At 47.4% G+C, this 21,205-nt stretch overlaps 1 protein-coding gene across 2 annotated transcripts in view; it reads right to left on the bottom strand.

Moving 5' to 3' along the window:
- Nucleotides 1-1,401: 1,401 nt before the first annotated feature.
- The window catches only part of NT5C2 (5'-nucleotidase, cytosolic II), a 58,484-nt gene continuing 38,680 nt past the window's right edge, over nt 1,402-21,205 (bottom strand). The window contains exons 4-18 of one of the 2 annotated variants that reach the window (XM_054276581.1): nt 14,206-14,323; nt 12,730-12,825; nt 11,346-11,437; nt 11,093-11,150; nt 9,783-9,876; nt 8,716-8,769; nt 7,518-7,601; nt 6,730-6,771; nt 5,510-5,617; nt 5,123-5,189; nt 4,381-4,551; nt 3,479-3,530; nt 3,183-3,243; nt 2,482-2,658; nt 1,402-2,259 (exon numbers count right to left, since the gene is read on the bottom strand). In XM_054276581.1, coding sequence (XP_054132556.1) covers nt 2,008-2,259; nt 2,482-2,658; nt 3,183-3,243; nt 3,479-3,530; nt 4,381-4,551; nt 5,123-5,189; nt 5,510-5,617; nt 6,730-6,771; nt 7,518-7,601; nt 8,716-8,769; nt 9,783-9,876; nt 11,093-11,150; nt 11,346-11,437; nt 12,730-12,825; nt 14,206-14,323 — 1,526 coding nt within the window. In that variant the 3' untranslated portion in view covers nt 1,402-2,007. Of the gene's footprint in view, nt 2,260-2,481; nt 2,659-3,182; nt 3,244-3,478; nt 3,531-4,380; nt 4,552-5,122; nt 5,190-5,509; nt 5,618-6,729; nt 6,772-7,517; nt 7,602-7,728; nt 8,654-8,715; nt 8,770-9,782; nt 9,877-11,092; nt 11,151-11,345; nt 11,438-12,729; nt 12,826-14,205; nt 14,324-21,205 lie in introns of those variants that run through there. The other variant, XM_054276582.1, reaches the window with a different exon arrangement.

The following is a 21,205-nucleotide window of genomic DNA, read 5'->3' as shown; positions in this document are numbered from 1 at the left end:
CCCTGGGTATTCTTGTCTTTTTAAGCAGGTTTGCAGGCCCAGGTGAGCAGAGGCTGTGCTGTGCCCTGCTGCCACCCTGGCCATGTGTCTTGCAGGGACAGAGGGGCAGGAGTGGTCCTTGGTGATGTCTGTGGGAAACAGCCCTAGCAAGACACAGTGTTGGAGGTAGTGGCAGTGTAGGGATGTTCCCCCTCCCGCCATGAAAAAGACTCTCCTCATTCTCTGTGTCCAAGACAAAATGTTTCTCTGCCCTCCCCATGCTTTCCTGGCTGATGCAAATGGTGATAACAGAAGCCTTGTGCCTCACCATTGCTTCCTGGGGCAATGTGAGGACCAGGATTGCCCTTACAGCAAGATCCACTGCCACTGCTCCTCAGTGCTTCACATAACTGATTCCCAAAGATGCTCTCACTGTTCCCCAGTCACCCACCCTGCTGGCACCCCACAGACCAGTCCCATCTCTTCCCACCAACTCCAGCACAGCTCTCATCATCTCAGCAACACCCCACAAAGCACAAAGCACGCCACTAAGCATTTCTTAGAAACATCATCATTTATTGACTTGAAGAACTGCCACTAGAGCAGCATTTTCCTGCTCAGATGTTGGTATTGTGGTTTTTCTTTTTTTTTTTATTTTCTACTAAGGTACTTTAAAATGAAAAAAATTAAATGAGTTTATGGTACTGAAACAACAGTCAAATTCATTACAAGAGGGCCCTCGTTGTAATCCCTTTGCAGCGAACGGCAGAGGCTGGAGTAAGGGAGGCTGCACCCGTGACTCAGAGGAAAACCACAGGGCACTGCTGCCCACTCTGTGCCAGCTCTGTGCCTTCCCTGGGCTGGCTTTCAGGGACAAGGACTACCTGCCCATCCCTGGGGCACCCCCGGTCCCACACAGCAGCCGTCGCCCTCCTTGGCCAGGGACGCAGCCCTGCCCAGCACGGCCATGAGGCTCCGCGTGCTCCGCACCAGACCAAAGACCAGGGCAGCTGCTGGACAGCCAGGAGCTTCCCACCCTGGGGCTGGCCCTGTGGCATGTGCTGTCTCCTAGCTTAGGGCAGGCCCATGTGGCCTGCAGCCCCTGGCACAACAGGCCCTTTCACTCCACATGGTGGCTGGGGTTGATTTTGGGATGCTTCACTCAAAGTTGAGAGGACAGAAAGGTCAGGAGGAACACAGAGTGACTAATGTAATGCTAAAGCAGCAGCTTCAAGCTCCTGGGTTAATATTTACTGCTGAAACTGGAGGAGTTGAGAACAGAGTGTGCAGCTCAGCTGTTTGAGAAATGCCCTGGAAATTATGCACTGCATGCCAATGGTGAGAGAGCCTGCAGACACTAGGAAAGGGTAACAAGCGGCTACAAGGTGAAATGTGTATGGCAGCAGATGTGCAAGAGCTGGAATCTCACTGTCATCCGTGATGGCTGGAGGAGTCAAACCGCTTCCACAGAGAAACTCACACCAAGAGAAGGTAAACTGAGTGCTGGAAGGCACAGTAACACCCTGGCTAACATGGGGAGGGGGATTATGTAACCCAGGAGCAGAGGGTTAAGGGCAGCAACCTAACGGGCAGCAGGATTTGGATAATTTTGTCTCCTGCAGGGCCCAGCACATCCCTTCTGTCTCCACAGAGAATGTAACAAATGCCAAAAACCGTTCACAGGACACTGTTCAAATGAAAACCAAATGAAACACATCATGGGAAAGGGAGAAACATGCAGCATCCCAAAATGTAATGGGAGTAGCATGACAGCACAGGCGGGCAGTCCAATCTGAATGCACCACCGAGTTAGAATCCATCAGCTTTTTGAACCGTCTGCAAAACTGAAAACAAGGGTCTCCTCCTAATTAGTGTTAATTTGTTAGAAGTTTCCAAATACTTTCAAAATGTGCCTTTGCAAGAATCACACCCCCCAACCCATCACCCCAAGGGCCCCAACAACAGAATCCATTCCTGATCACTGCTAGAGTCATGGTTTATCTTCAGAAATACTTGGTTTCTTCCTTCTTATTCCTCTTCCTCCTCCTCTTCCTCTTCTTCCTCTTCCTCATCATCATCTTCATCGTGGCAATGTGTGATTTCCTGAGGTGCCTGGGGGAAGAGGTTGGGCGGTTTGATCTCGCTGATGGAACGGGTCAGTTGGTGCCGCTTGTAGTCGGAATCTTTGAAATCCACCGAGGTGCGGTTGCGTGTGGCCATCGGCGACTCCTTCTCATTGATGTCGACGTGTGTGTGCTCTACTGTGGACTCATGTGGCATCTGCACATGCAACAGAGAGAGGAGGTGACAAGGGGTGTCCCAGCCCCAGGCTGCCTCCCTTAGACACATGGAGAGCAAACCCCAGAATGCAACCATTTGGTCTACAGTCTATCCACTGCCACCAAACCCTCCAAGGTGCTGCTGTGTTCTGTGGAAGTGATCATGGACACAAGTGTGGGCCCCTTTGGGACCCCTGCCCATCTCCCTGGGACTGGAACTCACCAGAACGTGGGCGGCTCTGAAGAGGTAGCTGAAGGGGTAGTAGAGGAGGTTGATGAAGGAGGCTGCATAGAGGTCGGCGTAGCGCATCACCTGGCTGGCAAACAGCGTCTGCCGAGAGCCGCTGCGGAACAGGCTCCCCATCATCCCGTAGCACATATCCATGTCGTGGGTCACTTTCTGTGAGGAAAGGACAGGTGAGATCCTGGGCCAGGCAGGCAGTACCTCAGAGCCACAACACTGAGGCAGAGCGCCCTGAGGGCTGGGGGCTATGTGAGACCTGCAAGGATCTCCAGCAAGGCTTTCTGTGCTTGTATCCTGTGGCATCAGGACACAGCTGAGCCCCAGGTAACAGAAAGGAAGGTGGGAGCAGGCTCAGGGCCAGCACTGCCCTAGGCTGGCACCCCAGGGCTGGCTGAACCGGAGGCTACAGCCTGTCTGAGCCTGTGTGTGCCACTGCCACGTGCTGCAGCAGTGAGCACCCTCAGCCAGTGCTGCTTGTGGGCATGAGGAAAGGGACCCTATTCCAGACCAGGCTGCCTTTCAGGAGAGCCAGTGACTAGTGAGCTGAGACAAAGTGACTTTGCCAAGCCTGCTGTGCCCACCCAAAGGCAGAGCAAAGCATTTCAGTACTGAGCAGTGGGGTTGGGTTGTTAAGCCCTTTGGGATCCAGAAGGATGAAAAGGGATTTTGATGATTGGTACCTTAATGCGTCTCTGGATGGAGCTGATGTCGGGGCGTTCATTGCTGCTACTGTCCAGATGCCTAGTTACAGGCGAGAAGGTAAATACATGGTGTGAAAAGTCTTTCAGAACCAGATGCTGTGGGATGGGGCTCGGGGGAGGGAGGCTGGTCTGGAGGGGAAGGTTGTCTCGTGGGCAGAGCCCAGGCCTGAGTCAAGGCTCGGCAGCAGTGCCGCTAACCCAACCCCAAGGTTTTGTCATTGCCGCTTGTTAGCTGGGAGAGGCAGCAGGAAAGTTGTCACTGTTTGAACACTCACTTGTACAGCTCGGCCAAGAAAATGTCCAGACTCTGCAGCTCTTCAAAAAGGGCTGGAAAATCCAGAAAAGAAAGGGGATAAGGGTAAGTTAAACTGTTAAAATGGAAAGTGCTGAAGGTGAATACAGTCCCCTGCCCACTCCCTTCGCATGAGGGACACTGGAGCAGGGACACAGAAGGCATCTCATGGTCTCTGGGCAGAGAGAGGGGTCAATCATTCCGTGCCATGGGCAGAACTTTGGGCTTGGTTTCTGGTTGGCCCTTTTGTTTTCAAGGCTGAACCTTTGCAGCTCTCACCAAAGCCTTCCAACCAGCCATGGGGCAATTTGCGTAACCCCCAGCCCTATTTACACACCAAAGGGCAAACCTGGGAGAAAAGCAGGAGCGCTGGAGGATGGGAAACACACAGCACTTTGACAGCAGAGCAGCAGAGGGAGTGGGAGGAACGAGGAGGAAGCAGCTGGTGAATAGGGACTCCCTGCAGATGGGAGAGCAGTCAGAGCTCAGGCATTACAGGGAGAATAACCCAGGTCTTGTCAGGTATTTTTTAACATAGAAGCCACGGCTCCAAATGTGAAGAGGGAGAGGAGGTTCTGGGATTATTGATGAGGAACAACTCAACCCCACCCAGCTGCAGCTTCTCCCATGGCCAAGGCAGCCTTTGGCTGATTACACACAATAGCCTGAGAAAGAGCACAGGAAAGGCCTGGGACCCCAAGACCAGCCCACGGAGAGGCACCCCAGCTCCTGCCACCAGCATCCAGACCCAGTGAAAAGGGCCAAAAGGAGAAGTGGCAAGCCAGGGTGATCTCTCCCCCGCACCCCTAAGCCCTGGCGATCTCAGGGGTGCAGCATCAGACAAGCAAGAGCAAAGCCTGGCCAGGGGCTTGCCCGGCTCCTGACCGCTTTTGTCTGTCCAGACATGCAGCTCCTGCGCCAGCTCAGGGATCACCAGGAAGGTCCGCCAGCCCTGGCGCTTCTTGGATTTCAGGATGTCTCCAAAGATATGGTCTCCGATGTACAAGATATCCTTCCCCTTGGCCCCCAGCAGGTCACAGACTGTGTCCGAAGAGCCTGAGAGAAGAATGGCATGGCTCAGAACCGTGAGCCAAAACAGCTGCTCGACCATGGCTGCCCTGGACACCTCACCTGCCTGGGAGTTCACCCCGGAGCAGCTTTGCCTGTGCACACCCCTACAGAAATGGCAGCAACAGAGGCCATGCTGCCTCCCCCACCGTGTGAGAGTAATGGAGCCCTGGGCATCACAGACAGCTCTGTATCCACCCACCGTCCTTCCCTGGCTTGGCAGAACCTTCCAAGCATGTTCACGCTGGTGGCAGCACCTTGAAGTACAGCTGGGGACACTGCACTGGGCCAGCTGCAGCCACCCCTCCAGCACAAGCCCTGCAGGCATTTCCCACACCCTCCCTGGCAAGGAAGGAGAGGACATTTGAGGAGGTATGTGTCCATCTCTTCCCTGCACTGTGCAGCTCTGAGCACAGAGAGCTTCTGGTGCAGTGTGCAGAGGGCACAAACAATGTGCTTTGGGAAGCACAGCCTTGCCTGGCCCAAGTCCTCTCACAGCTGGAGTGGCTGAAGGCCACATCAGAGCCACTCCACACAACAAGAAGGGCTCCTGCCTCACCTCCCGAGTACACAATGCCATGCTGCAGCGGGCCAGTGTAAGTACCAATCTTCAGCTTCCCGGTCACCTGTGGAAGGAGGTATTGTGTTAGTGCTGAACAGCTGATGGTCTGGATCTTTTCTATATTGATACCATTGATATGTCACTCTTTGTCTGTCTGCCTAACTTCCAAGCAGCCCAGAGGTGGCTTTCTTACTGTCACCTGCAGTATGTTAGGGAAGCCTTGAGGTGATGGGGCTGCTCAGGAATGACTTAGAGGAGACTCCAGCCCACAACATCTAGGGTAGGTCCTATCCAAACACTGCATTGCCCACTGTCCCTGAGAGAGGCCACAGAGGAGGTGCAGGAGCCCTGCAGCCATGGAGGCAGCCTGCACTGGCCACTCACCGTGTCCACCTGCCGCAATACAGTGCCTTCCCCAAAGAAGAGGGGCTTTCGTGCATCCACCAGGATCAGGTCGAAGTAGGACTGCCATGGCCGATGGGCACTCCCAGGCTACAAAGGCAAAAACAAACCCCAGAGTCAGGAACAACACAAAATAGCACACAGAGTTTAACTGGAGTGTCACTGGTCCATCAAAATCCCTTAGCTCATGCCTCCTGTGGGACAAGGCTGAGTTGCCAGCACCATATCCTAAAGCATTCCCCTTTTGCCACAAGCCCATCCCATCCCAGTCCTAGCAGTGGAGGCTGAGGCCATGCTGTGAGACAGGAGAACAGCCCTGAACATCCCTGTCAGGGCACAGCTGCCATGTAAAAAGATGCTGTAAATGACACCCTGTCACTGCTCCTGAAGGTGACATCCCGTGCAGATCCAGAGAAGCTTCAGCTTACAAGGCCATGCTGGTGTTTTTGCCAAGAGTGGGAAAATGCCTGGACTCCATTCCACAGAGCATGGCTTTGAATCACAGCCTGGCCCAAAGGACACCAAGCCCTTTCTGCACTTTGTGAGATCAAGACCACAGCAAGGAGCTTCTTAGCTATCAGGTGTGGTGAGTATCTCTGTGCTCTTGAATTTCCCTCTTGGCTGCCTTCTGCTTTTAAAGCAGAGTGAGAACACATCTTTTGAACATGAGATAACCTCTTAGTGGGAGACTGAAAGAGCAGTATAAATTTGTATCATAAACTTTTCTCCAAAAGTTGCAGGGTTGAGTCTTGGCCTCAGGAAAAAAAAAAAAAAAAAAGCATGACTAAAACTTCTGGAGTTATGATAATTAAGGCAAAATCAGCCATAAATGTTTCTGCTGTTTTATAAAACTATTTCCTTTCCATCATGGCTTTTTTAAACAACATCTAAACCATTGTGCATGATTTCTAAGAAATCTGTCTACAAAATGCCACAGTTGGCATTTTGTTCAATTTTATCACTGAAATAATGTTATCATTAACACAGATTATCATTTTAGACCAGATGATGCCCCTTTTCTTTCTGTTATATTGTATTTGCTTTGATCCCATTCACACAGGACACAAAACAGCAAGTGTATTTTAACCAGATTAAAGCAACTAATCCCATGCAGCCAATGAAGCAGGATTAAAATGCTTTCCAGCTACACAGATAATTAGGCACATCAGTGTCTACTGCAACTGCAGTCTAGAATCACATACCTTTGGTCCATGTGGAAAGTCAAACAAGTAAGTCATAATTTTCTAAAAGAGAGAAAGAAAGCATTCAAATATGTGCTTTTAGACGTGCATTTGTGTAGTTTATAAAGCATGCTTTCTGATTTTATCTTTTCAGATTACAGAACTTTACTTTTAGAATTTACACAGAAGTCAGCTAAGATTTGGGGACAAAATGAATGGAACAGGATAATGACAGGAATCAAACCAGTAGTTTTTATAATCAAATAACACAGTTGCCTCAGAAAACTGCACACTGCTTCAGGCATATCTTGCAATGCTTTAAAATGGCATATAAATCTTTAGATTGGCAGTGTTGCAACACCCTGACATCCACCTGGAGTTGGAAGTAACTGTGTTTACTTCTCAGCTTAGCTGACAGCCCTTTCTGCATCCCAGACCTCTCCAGGACCTTGGTTTGGTGATCTGTCTGTACTCAGACTATCTATCTCACTTAAAAGGGAAAGCCTGCATTTTAAAGGATGCTAAAATCCACAACTGAGCATCACTTTCCCTTACAGCCTTATAATTGCTGAGGAACTAAGTGAAGCACAGAGGAACTTAAACCAGGTCTGTACTAGCTCAGTGCCAGAACCAGGATGACAAAAGGTGACTCAAGGCTTCATCTGCATCCTCCACTAACCCACCCTACATGTAGATTAGAAAACACACAATTCTCCACCAGAAGATGTCCCACCAAAACCCATCCAAATGACTGGCTGGCTTCTGCTTATTCCATGAAATACCAATCCAGCAGTTCAAGCAGCACTTACGTCTGTGTATTTATAGTCGCTGTTTGTGACCAGAAACACCTTCCCCACTTCATTCATGCGGCTGAGCAGCAGTGGCAGCTTCCCCTGGAAGCCAAGGGGAACATCCAAGTCACACACCAAAGTTGCAAACATGCATCATGGGAAAAACACTCAACTATGATCCCACCAGACAAAAAAAAGCCAAATCAAACCATCGAGCAAGCAAACTCACGTGTTGTGCACTGGCCAGAGCCAGGAAAGCTGCTGGTCCATCCAGGTAACCCCTCCAGAGCACAGCCCAGGGGAGGAAGGCGAGGGGGAAGGGCTCAGCAGGGCTGCAGTGCCTTTGCCAACCACAGTGCCAGGCACCCTGTGCTGCTCCCACCGATCTGCTCCAGCTCCAAGTCCGTTCCCGAAATGGGCCCAGAGGCAGGTGAAATCTGAGCTCACGAGCCACAAGTTGGAACGCATTATAATTCCAACCTCAAATTAGGGAGAATTTATTCCTGGGGCTATTTTTATTGAATCTGAAATCTCAGTCCATTGCCAAAATAGATGATTACCTCACTGAGCACTTACCTAAGAATTCTGTAGGCGTGTAACTAGAAACAAGGTTAACTGCTTTAAAGTGATAATCTACCACAGAGCTCACCTAAACTAAAAAATACTTACTCTGTGAGTGGTCCTGAGAGGCCTTGCACACTGCAGACATGGCAGGAGTAAGGGAACCACTGGAGCTTGCTCAATTAGATGTGCTGAACACACATTTTGGGGTTCTCAAGAGACTAGACACTGGTGAGTCTTTCAGGATCTGTCCCTCATGGTTAAGTGTAACTTTCTTGTCATGTGGCTAAAAAGATGCTCAACTGTTGCTTTTTAAAGAGAGGTTTGCTTGGGCACAAAAACATGGGCAGGGAACACAGTTGCTTTCACCACTGAAAGAAACAACATGAGCTCTGCCAGTGTGTTCACCTTGATAACACTTCCTCTGGCTTTTACATTTTCTGTACAAAACTGTGCACATCAATACAAAATCACGTGGATCACTGGCTCAGAATAAAGGCTGCATCTGAACTTTCCACTTTGTCTTTGGTTATTACAATAGAAATCACAGCCTTATCGTTTTGTGATTTAGTAAAGCAAATCAGCATGTTTATTTCTTGCCTGCTTAGTCAGTACTGAATGTCACACAGCACAAGTAAAGTAACTTCACACTTACATCTTTCACCACATACTTCTCCAGATTCTCAAGGGTCTTTTCCTTAAGCGATCCCTGAAATAGAAACAACAGAACCCAGTGAGGTCATGGAAACTTATGATGTAAGAGACAACAAAGTAATGCCAACTTTCACACTTTAAAATGCTGTGAAAGTACAAACCAGGGCGAATCTGAACCAGTGACTCTAGAGATGAGAGGCTTTGAGTAGCAGGGACCATCACAAACTCTGTGATCCATCGATTCCCTCACCATGGTAAATAATCCACTTCAACAGCATTTTAACCCTTTCAGAAGGGAATACAATAGAAACAAACAAAAAATAGATTTGCCATACCAAACAAGACAGTTAACGACCTGTCTCCAACACTGACCATAATGCTTTAGTCAAAGGCCAACTCCAACATGTATCACACAACACTGCATAAGGAAAGAAAAATAGATTCCTGACTTCTGCATGGGTAAAAGGACCACCACAAGTACAACTGTGAGCAGAGTTCTCCTGTGATGGTTCTCCATCCCACCCAACAGATTGCTTGAATGAGGGAGAACAAGAAAATCAAGACTTTAGCCATATGCTGATGCTCACAAAATTATTTTCTAAATTTGTGCACAAGTGTGTGCAGAAGATGAAATGCTTTTCTCTAATTAGAGAACAGCTGATCTATTTCTCTCTTTAATGCCAGTACTTTTCAGACAACATAGATAGTGCCAATGTAAACAATTTGCAGTAAAATATTGCTTTAATAATTAGGACAATGTACAAGTTGTGGACTTGAAGTGCAAATACCCTCATGGCATCACACTCTAAAACCCATGAATTACAGTACAAAAATTAAATCTGGGCACAATAAAAAGGAATAGGAAGCCAAGCCAGATATGTTCCCATACTAGGAGGGCAGCTAAGATCTTGACTTACTCCCATACAATTGCAATCTATTATTTGCTCACTAGGCGGCCAACAGGGCCCTTGCCCAGAGCAGGCACAGAACTTCTGAGCTCAGGAGTTCCAAACCAGCCCCTCCAACCCAGCTACAACCACACACATCCCACGGAGTTCTTGCAGTCACCTTGTAATGAACCCAGTCAACAGCATCTCTGACATCCTGGAACATGCTCCTGAAGGACATGAAGAGGTCTCCATCCTTAAACCCTGTTTCACAGCTGTGAGGAGACAAAGAGAGATCTTAGCAGTCAGTCACAGCAGGTAAGAAACACACCAAGGAGCGAGACAGTTCAAAATGCTGTCTGGAGCTTGTGTTTTCATCTTACCATCATGGTTTCTTATCTACTACTTTACTGCAGCTCAGGCTTGAAAGAAGGCTACAACCACAGTTTAACAGGACCAGGAATGTCTGTGCCTCCACAGCTTTCTGTGACCATGACTCTTACTTCTCACCCACATGACAAGAACTGCAGAAAACTGCAAAAATGCTTCTTTGCAGCATTTAACAGAAGAGGAATGGAACTAAGGAAATAAACAGTGATGCTCCTTCTCCCTCTTTCCAGCACTGAAGAAGGGAGAGTCATGGAAATCAACTAAATGCAATATTGCTGAGAGGAGGAACTGCTTCTATGCTGAACACTTAGAATTAACATTAGAAATGACAAGATACTCTGGAGGTATCTTTGAGACAGCATGACAGCTTGCATCAGAAGAAATCAAGAAGGATTACACAGAGCTGTATTTATTATGACAGCAATCATCATGCCTCTCCTGAGAAAAGGTACTTCACCTGATGGATTGCCAACATAAACAGTTCCCCTGCTCCCAGGTGAAATCACATTAAACCTTTGCCTTCCACTCACGTAAATGCAAAGATGACCCATCACATGAGGTGATGAGCAGCACAGGAGCATTCACATCTGCCAGTTCAAGCCACAGCTTGTTTTTATGCTTGTATGTTTTTGACAGCAAGGTAAATACTCCTGCTGCACAAACAGCCTTTTATACCACACTGAGGACTTCACCTCTAAGTGTGCAATGTCCTTTATTACAACATGAAGCACTTGTGGTAACTGGCTGAGGAAATTCAGCCTTTCAGTTAGCAGCTCAGACATGGCTCCAACGGACACAGGTTCAAAATGAACTGAATGGTGCCTGTAATCACCCTGTCAAAAGTGTGCAGTCCTGGATGCTGCCCCAAATACCAACGTCAGTCAGTATGTTGGTTCTGCTGTACCCTTGAAGGAAACCTTCATAACCAGCCTCTGCTGTACACACAGATCAACTTAGCACCCCAGAATTATAGGAGGCCCACCAAAACCACTTAGGTTTTGATATTAAGAGCAGCTCTATCTGTGCTGTATTGCTCTTGTATAAAATAGTATCAATCTTCCTGTTCCATCATCATCATCTCAGAGTGGAGGGAATACGAACCTCGTGTACCGGTCACAGTTAGTGAAGAAATCCACCAGGCAAGCCAACAGGTAGGTCTCTGCAAGGAAACAGAGTGAGATTATGAGACAAGGATAACATCATACAGCCAGCTAACTTTAGCCCTTGTGCTCAAAGGAAGAAAATTCATGCAAAAAAAAAAAACCCAAACAGAAAAGCAGAGTACGACATCAGCAAAGCTTTATTAGCTTAAAAGGCACAGAGAGAGGCCTGTGTTGGCTCCCATTAGACTCACCTGGTAGATTGAATAATGTGTTCAAAATGTAAAATCTATCTGTGTCATCCCTCTGGATAAATTTATTTGGATATTGCTCCCGTGTTTCAGGCCTGAGAATAAATAAAGTGGAGAAGAGTGAAACCACAAAACATAAAGAAGATAAAATGTGCTGACCTTCAAAATGGAGATGGAGTTGCAGCAGGGTTCACTAACCAAAGTCTGCTGTGCTTTAATCAACACTCAGCTTCCCCACATGCATGTTGGCAGAAGAGCAAAAGTGCATCCAGGGGTGTTCCCTGGCCGTGCTGACTCCAGCAGAGCCAGGACCAAGCCCTCACTGCTGAGTCAGCAAACTGAGCCCACCCAGGGACACAGAGTGGTCCAGAGTCCACAGCTCGACCTTAAGCCCCATGCTGCTGGCTAGGAGGATGCTTTAAATCATCTGCACTTTCATTGTTTGCTTATCTTAAACTCTCCCCCACTTTCCATGTGTTGCTCTCTGCTCTCCCAGCAGCTCTCAGGGGTGTGCAGGGCTCTGCAGCAGGAGGAGTGTGGGGCCCTCTGCAATTCATCAGCAGGGTGGCAGTGACTGAACTCATATCTTTATTCTGGTCTCCTAAATTTCTAATGCTACTGAAGATCATTTTAGGCTCAAAGAGGAACTTGAATGCACACATAAAGGCTTTTTTCTAAATTTTGGAGTCCTGATGCAAGGACTTAGAGGGCTGCAATGACAAGGTTTGTCACCCTGGGGCCCCTGAGCTTGCCTTGCCTTCCATTTATATGCCCTTGCAGCAGGAATGTGGGAGTGGGGATTTGCTGGGACACATCAGGAACACAGCACTGCAGTCCTGTCTGCTTCCTAAAGCACCTTCTCTGGGACAAGAGACAAGCAGCCAGGGAAGGCTGCAGGAAATGGTGTGCAGTGCTCAGTTCTGACACCCTCAAAGGTCAGAAACACAAAGGGGTAGAGAAAGATCATTCCTACCCAAACCAGCTCAGGTCCTCAAGCTTTCTTAGCAATGGCTGTGGAGCTGACAGTCTCATGGGGCACAAACAATGGCTTTGTCCTGACTGACAAGCTGCTGATATTAAACTGTGCCAGGACAGGTGAACAACCCCTGGATGATCCCAACTCTTCCCCACAGCACACGTTCCTCTATTCCCAGCTCACTATGGATGCGCCTGTGGTAGCACAGCCCTTTCCCTTGTAAACATCTGGGCTGTTGCTGTACCTGAGACCCTCAGTTCACCCACAGCTGATCCTGGAGCTGCAGGAACACCAACACAGCCTCTGCTGTTAGCAGAGTCCCTGTGACTCCATATACAATGGGTGCCCTGAGGATCACTGACACAATAGAGTGAATTAACTCAAAAAGAACAGCCAAGAGTCTGCACTCACCCTCTGAGGAAATTAAAGCCATGTGCACATACTAGGAGGTTCCCATAGGCATCAACTTTCAGCAGGTTTCCATAGTGGGTGTCAAACACCAGGCCTCTGTTAAGAAAGCAATTTAGGATATCAAAAGGCAAGTGCATTAAGGGGTGACCATTTTAACAGCAGTGAGAACAGCTCTAGAGCAGCTTTGCTCACTTGGCATGGGGCATCAGAACAGAGCTGCTGTTATGATGCAGATGGGGTCCCTACTGTCCCTTTTAGCTGGCAGCAGGTGAGCAACCAGAGCCCAGCATCACCAGGCAGCAGCGACACCTGACCTCTCCCCAAAATGTTTAACCTGAGAGGCTCAGCTGTGCATCTGCCAGGGAGCTGTGGGCCTCTTCCACAGGGTCACAAACCTGACACCCCTGTCGGGCTGCAGGGAACAGTGAGGTGTGATAAAGGAATTTCTCTCTGCTTTTTCATGGCTCTGCACAGACAAAGCCAGATGGGAGATGTAACCCTGGCACATCACTCTGGACGTGCCCGGTTCTGACTCTGGCAAAACTCTGTCCAATTTATCTAGCAGCCTGCATCTGGCAAACACAGCCTTCCCACAGAGATATCCCTTCTGTCCCTCCCTGGGATCAAGGTGGTGGATTTAACAGAGCTGTCATCACAGGTTTGTGAGGGCTATGCCTTGTTACAGGCAAGGGCACAGCCAGCAGCAACTCTCAGTGTAAAACACACTGAGAGGAGGGAAGGAGGTTGCCAGACCAAAACTGGAACAAACCAACAGGCCCTCTGGTCCAGTCTTTTGTGAAGAAACTCCAAAAGAGTCAAAGAAGCAAAATTCAGCAAAGGCACAAGTGGAAAGAACTTGGAGGTGCAGAGTTAGATCAAAAGCTTTTTTCAAAATAATGTCCTTTTTACCTCTCCCACCAGAGGAGAAAATAGAGGAATTTAGTAATTTTGCACCATTAACTTAGTGTAAAATTATAAAATAAGAAAGTTACTAAATCAAGTGTTTTTGACATTTGATTCATCTTGACAAGAAAACTTGATTGGTCCCACTTCTATTCTTGTTTACTGTCACCTGAATTTTCAGGATGTCTTATGCACCACAACACTATTAATTAAAATCATTAAAGAAAAATGTTCTGAGACATCCCAGCAGCCTCTTGGACAATAATGGCTCATCCTCCCCCTGATTCTGATTTCACTCCCAATCCAATTGTGTCTCTGCTGTCTTTGCTTTGAAGGGCTATTTTTGGCCCATGTTTTCAGTAGGGATTTTTTCTTGCACACTCCTTCTTTGCTGGCAAGGGTCCATGTGTGCAAAGGCCCCCCCACATCCTGGATTAGCCTTCTCCCTTCCCCATCATCTGTGGCCAGCCACAGGCTTCACATCCACAACTGGAAAGCTGGCCTCACATGCTGCCTGTGAACTTCACAAAACAAGCACTGAGCAGGCAGGGTTGGTAACCATGAGTCATTTACCTGGTAGGGAATGCAGGATCATACACAAAATTGAGCAGCTCATGAGGGTATCCAATGGAAACTAATCTTTCTACGGTCAGGTCAAATCCAAGAGATTCGTATTCAGGGGATTTATACACTGTACCAAGATGAGATTTCAGTTAGAAAATTTGAAAACAGCTAGGGGATTAAACAAGAAGGCAATTAAGAGCAATGTACCCATTCTCCCTCCTCCACATACCCTTCCCTCCTTTGATGCCTCAGGTCCCCCAGCCCAGAGTGTGGTGGAATCAGCTCCTGCCCCAGGGCTGCAGTGAAGCAGAGCTGCAGTTTCAATTTCAGCAGCAGAGTGCACCAGATGAAATATCCATCAGTTTATCACAGCTCTCTGCATCAGGAAAAATGTATTTCAAACAGCAGCTCCTCTCCCTGCAGTCCTGTTAGGCAGATGCATGAACAGTCCCTGTAGTATCTGCTCCAACAGGGTTTTGGTTTGCTATGTTTTTGCAAAGCTGATAAAGAAACCAATAAATTGGAGGTTAGAAAGCCTGAAATTCATCACTTCTGTGCTACTGTAACTGATCTGGATACAATCCCAAAGTTCAGTAATGCTCCAGATTTCATATCAGGGGAATCAATGTTTGCTGCAGACTAAGTTAGCGTGAAGGTAGAGCTGTCAAGTTAACATATGATTTGTTTGTTAATAACACCATATGGAACTGCAAAAAATCTATTCATTATTACCCTTGTGCATCAAAATGCTACTTTTTAAAGCAAGCTCACTGCTCTCCCATGTCAGAGGAGCTGCTCTTCTGGGGCACACACCTTCCTTTCACTCCATACAAAAGAAATGGACTTGTTCAACTAAGTCATTCCTACCATGCAACCTCTCTTCTTCCTGCCAATGACCTTCTCATGTGCTGAAAATGTTACTGTTTAATCAGATCATTAAATTACATCTAAAAGGCAATTAGGACAGATGGAAATCACAGGGTTTCTCTGGCAGTGTGTTTACGCTCACTGCACGTCTCCATGAGCCCAGAAGATAAGGGGCTAATGTGCATGTTTCAAACACTGAGACAGCTGGATAGTCCTGAAGCTGAGCAAGGATTGTTGGTAATAACAGTCAGGGATTGTTGGTAATAACATGTTGTGAGAAAGAACAGGACGTGGCTGGAGAAGGGGGCTATGTGGAGGTAAGGACAGCACTTTTCTGGGGCAAACGTCCTTGTTCTGGCTCCCAGAGATAAGCACATCACAGCTCCAGTGCAGGAATGAGGTTGAGAAGTGGGCATGGACTACAGGGAGGAGATCAAGACCACCCAAGACCCTCCAACCCATTTTCAGAAAGGTCTGGAAGAATGGAGTGCACATGGCAACTGATTTCCATGGAAAACAAAAGCCCTGTTTGCAAGGTGGGGAAGACTCATCTATAAAAAGACACCTCCACAAAGCCCTGGGGTGTGTGTGCCCCAGGACACTGGGCACCTCATCAGTGCTGCTGCCAGGACTGGGGATCTCTTTTTCTCATTTTTTTCCTTCTTCTCTCTCTTCCCCTCTTCAATTCATCTCTTTCTTTCTTCCCCTTTACCCTACCCCTTTATCCAACCCCCACTGCTGTGTGCTTACACTACAAGGTCAGGGATTAACATACCGATTCTCATGCCAAGTGTAATTTATTAATAAAACTTTGTAAGCTTCTGTGGATGCCCTGGCTTTCATCATTCCTTTCAGCCATGAGCACCTACAAATCCTGGGTGCTCCCTTCCCCTTAGGAGTGGAATACCACAATGTTCTGTCTTAAACTGGTCCTGAGATAAATAAATACAACCCTTGACTGCAATGAGGGTTACCATGGGTTCAATGGCTCCAACTGCTTCCAACACTTGAATATTTCAAATTTAGCTGAAAATGTGCAAGTTACACAGTAAACTCATTAGAGGACAGATTGCTTTTCCTGAGAGAGATCCAACACATCTGTGGGCCTCATGATATATATTAATACACATTGTCTATACTTTGTCGAGTAATCACCAGCATATATATATATATAGTGTGGGATACAGAAGTTTAATTTGAGAGGAGAAAGAAAATATATAAAATATTAAAAAAAGAAAATTGAAAAGGCAATGACTTTAGATGAAACAAGACTGTCAGAAGACTGAGATCACAGTACCCATGACAGAGGGCTCCTGTTTCTCTTAATAACCTAAAAAGTACCAGAATCCCAAGAGTTAATTCCCCCCATTAAACGAACACCATTAAAAATGTAATAAGCAAACTTGTAATGGTCTTAAACAGGTAACTAAAATCAATACAGCAGTTATCAAAATGTCCAAGCAATATTATACCAATGACAAACACCAATAACATGATACAACATTCAGTGCACGTAGTCTTTTCTATCCTTTAGGAAAGGAAGGATTGATTGAGCTATAGATAGGAATAAGCAATCAAAAGGTACAGCTAATGAGGAAAGCAGTGACTGACAAGGCAATTCTGGGGAGTGAGCTAGAGTTGGAGGGAGCAATAGGCAGTTAGGTGATGAACAAAACTGTGAGAGTGACCCAGAGCATCATCTGGAACAAGGAATTCCTCTGATTCAGGACAGTAAAGGCACTTCCCAAGGAAAACTCTTGTAAGTACACTTGCACACATTCTCAGAATGTCAGAGCTCTGTAAAGCTCCCCGTTAAGTGAAACAGACTCCAATCCCCCACTCTGTCCATGAAGCTGCTGCACTCCTCCTTCCCAGCCCCTGGGAAATGGACCATCCTACCAACTCAATCCATAATGCATCACTGCCAAAAAACACCTCTCTGAGGAAGCCCTGGTCTTTCTGAAGTCACCAACCACAGTGATGCTGCCCACACAGGAACCTAGGCAGGAGCACACTGACATCTCCTCTGGATGAGCAGAAGTGGCATCCACAGCTCCAGCAGAACCTTTCCAGGGAAATTGTGGGGCTTTCTGATGAGCAATCAGTGTATCTTTCTAACACTGCACAGGGAACAGCTGGGTGGGACACAAGGTCAGCTGCTCACAAAATATGCTTGCTCAATTTATTTCTTTTGTATTTGCCTCTCCATCTTAGAAAATCACCACAGACCTCCTTTTAACTCTCTAAGGAAACAAGCTGAAGCACCATTAGGAAAAAGGCTGAAAAAGAGGTATCAACCTCAGCCTCCATCATCCCAAGTCTCTGCTGAGGCAATATATTAATTAGCATTATTCTAAATGTTTCTTTTGTGGGGACAGTTATTCCCCTTACCTCTCAAGCCCTAGATTTTGCTTATTTGATGTCTCTTTGAATAACACTAAACTATTAGCTCATTCATGCCTCAGATCCCATCCCTATCTTTCTACTACTCCACGATATCTGGGAAATGAGAGCCTTCTCGTTGACACATGAACTAAACAGAGACACAGGAAACTGGACTCCTGAAAGGACAGTAAATGTTCTCTAGTTACCAGCACACTTACTGTTCCAGATAAACTTTCCTTTAATCAGACACAGAGCTGGGAAGAGACTGAGAGCTCCCTGAGGCCACCCTGAGAGCACCCTACACCACAGCACTGCTGCATCACCTGGAACCAGCCACAACCCCCTGACATTTCTCACAAGCCTATCTGAGTAACTGGAGCTTCCTCTGGGCAAACAAACCATCCACCTCCTCAGATCCAGGCTGACATCACTGCAACTCTGGCAGCACATCTGGGGAAGATGTCCCAGTTACAGGTGTTACTCCATTATTTCAACATTGTACTCGGGGCTGGTTGCTCTCTCTCACGTCTTCAGGCAGCCGTGAGGAAACAGAGTGGAGAGGACAGATCAATACTTTGTTCTGCAGCTGCATAATGAAAGCATGGTTTTAAACTTTGCTGGAATATCCCCTCCCTCAGACCTGGTTGCTGAATCCTGTTCCTCTGATGGAGATAGCTTGTGTGTCATGGCCACGTCATGAATTCAGCTATTTGCCACGCAGTCTGCCGTGCCCAGCTCTTTCACCCAGCTGAGAAGGGCACAATCTCTGAGCATTCCCAGCTCTGTGACAGGGGAGGAGGCAGAGCCACAAACACAGTTTCACACCATCCTTGCATGGGATGACAGTAAAACCAAAGCACGCGCTACGACTTATTCTGATTTCATTTTCTTACAGCTTGATGGCCACGTCTCTGCCACAAAGCCAAGTCCTCAGCTCCAGAGGAATTGTTATTTTAATAGTCCTGTTCCAACACAGGCAGATGCTGCAGCAGCACAGGGCAATCAGCACCCAGTGCTCATGGATTATGCAACCAGGGTGGAAAGAAAACAACTAAAGGTTTTAAAAAAACAGAAGCCAGCATTCCAGCTTCCTCTTAATACCATTACTTGGCTTAACAATACACCATGAAAAGGTAAAAAGCAGTACCCCAGAGTGAACACTGCAAGCCTTCAGGTCTGTGATGAGTGATCCCTGACTGACACAGGACGTGCTAGCAGGGAAGCTGGTCTGGAATGAGCAGGGTTGTGCAGTAAGGTATGCAATTCTCATGCATTTGTGTGGTTGTGTTTACCTTTGCTGCCAAGACACATACAGTTACAATTTTATAGCCTTCCTGAAAAGGAAAAAAAAATAAAGAAAAAGAAAAAAAAAGCTCTCTACAGAGGCTCCAGCTTATGCAAAATGCTGCTGCCAGGATTTTAACTCACATGAGGCAGATGCAGATTCAGAGTGTCACTCCAGGCTTGACGGAGTTACACTGGGCTCCCCTGTTAAAGAAAAAAATCAGACTGATTTTAAAACTGCAACAGCTCTGTGCCATGTGGGACTGTGTCTGCTGGAGCTCTGTCCTCTGGCAAGCTCAGAAGCTGGCCTGGCAGTTATTCCAAATACACTTACAACTGATTTACAGAAGAGGCACAGTTGGTAATCGTGCATCCCACAGGCAAAATTCTGTCCTCATATCCACAAAGCAGTCTTAGATCATCAGCTCAGGGATAATTAGGAGGAAGAGGCTACAAGCACATTGCCCAGGTGGTACAAATCCTTCATGTTTCTCTCAGGCACAGAAGAACTGGTTCAAGAAAAGGTCTTGTGCTGTTTTTGCAGTATTGCCATTATGGTCCATTCCTCAGTCAGTGACAAATTACTCCTTTCAGGGCACCCTTTCACACCATACAATGCCTGCATGTGTCAATGCAGGAGGCTTGGGAGACCGAGTCAGGAGCTACTCTGGGAAGCTGAGAAGAGAATTTTGCCCTACACCTTGCAGGGGCTCCCAGGGAGAGCCTCGCACACCGGGTCAGTCTGTGGGCACGTCTGCATTTAAATGTCCCCTGGGACACGTGTGGGCTGCCACAGGCACAGCACCACAGCACAACCAGCACCACACCTGCACACAGAGATGCTCTGCAGGGCTCTCACTGGCAGGCACACACAGGAGAACACCAGGGATACTTTGCAACTTACAGGTATGCACAGAGTAATCAAGAATTATCTCTGAGCCCCAATTTGCACTAAATACAGAGCTGAACTGGTTGGAATGATGTTGCAAAAATGACCCACAAAAGTATGCAGACCTCCTGGAAGGCTTCTCTGAAAATAAACGTTTAAGGCCTGTTTTGTTTCAAAATGAATAGCTGGGGAAGGCTGAAGCACATGTGATGGCTCTGCTTAAGCTGTGGGGAAGAGAAAACCCTTTAGGGGCTGCCTGTATCTTCCCTTGTTGCTCTCACACACAAAAATTCAGGCACTTCTCATTGAACATGTGACATGGTTTGTTCCAGGGCTTGCCAACACTTCTTGCAAGGCACTCATGGATCTTGGGAGAGAAGCAGGAGTTGAAGTTAAAATGATGACCCCTTTCTGCACTGCTTCAGTCACCTCCCATTTGTGAGATGCATTTGCTGTCTCAAACTGCACACCTGCCAGCAGTCCTGCCTGCCATTTTATTTCCAATCACTATGGATTTGGTGCTGGGAAAAGCCCTGAATTGGCAACAGTGACAACACACTGACTTCCCATAGCACCAAGGCAGCTTTGAGGAAGCAGCTGCCCTTCACCAGAACGCTCATTTAGGAAGGGAAAAACAAGCTCAGGAGGTTGCTACAACAGAAGCCTGCAGGGAGAGCAGCTCTGGGCAGAGAGGCAGAGCCAGAACCACTAAATGATGACCTGAAGCACCATTTGCACCTGCCTCTGGTTTTTCCCCATCTGCTGCTCTTATGATGCCCTACCACTTCCTGAAGGAGTTTCATCCCTTCCATCTGCCAGCTCCTCACCTGCCTTTTCTCCCAGCTGGAAGGCAAGAGCAGCCCAGGGAGAGGTGCTTGTGATGCCCCCCAAACCAAGCCCACACTGTCAGGGCACCTGACAGGAGCAGCTGCTTGCTGCAGGTGGTGCATCCCTGCTCTGTCCCTTGGGCACACTCTGTCTGGGGCCCTTCCCCACACAGGGGCTGTCCTCCCCATGCTGTCTGTGCTGCTGACTTGCAGCTGCCCAGATAAGATCAGAATTTCTTAAACTAGAGGTGATGACCTCCTCCAAAAGGGTTGCAAAAAGCTTTAACAAATACTCAATCTTGAGAAATGCTACCTACTCTCTGGGTTCTCCAGAGGTCACACAGAGACAGATAAGCCAAAATGTAGACACATAATGCACAGGGTTTTGCCTTTTCTCTGAAGCACAGGAAATGCAGCCCAACTAATTTGTGTTAAGTCTTGAAGAAATGAAAGCAAAATAACTAAAACCAGGTTTTTTCAGTTGCTGCTTATTCTCCAGTGAGTAAGGCATGCAAATCAGGCAGTTAGGGACATACATGGGCAGGTGGAGAGCTGCCATGATCCAGATTTATATGTCTCAGGCACAACATGCATAATTAAGCTTGTACAAATACATTTCTGAAATTACACAAACCTGACTTACACAGCAGGATCAAAGTGTTGCTCTGAATTGCACCACAAGTAATGTGTAGTGGGTTTGGTCACCAAGTATGCAAGTGTGTATTAGGAATAGATTTATATCAGTGTTGCACTGACA

This window comes from Melozone crissalis, unplaced genomic scaffold, assembly GCF_028551555.1.
Source record: "Melozone crissalis strain CALT ecotype California unplaced genomic scaffold, PUWL_Pcris_2 ptg000019l_1, whole genome shotgun sequence".
In the NCBI taxonomy this organism is placed as follows: Eukaryota; Metazoa; Chordata; class Aves; order Passeriformes; family Passerellidae; genus Melozone; species Melozone crissalis.
Note: the sequence above shows the minus strand (reverse complement) of the source record. Positions and strands in the feature narration are given on the sequence as shown.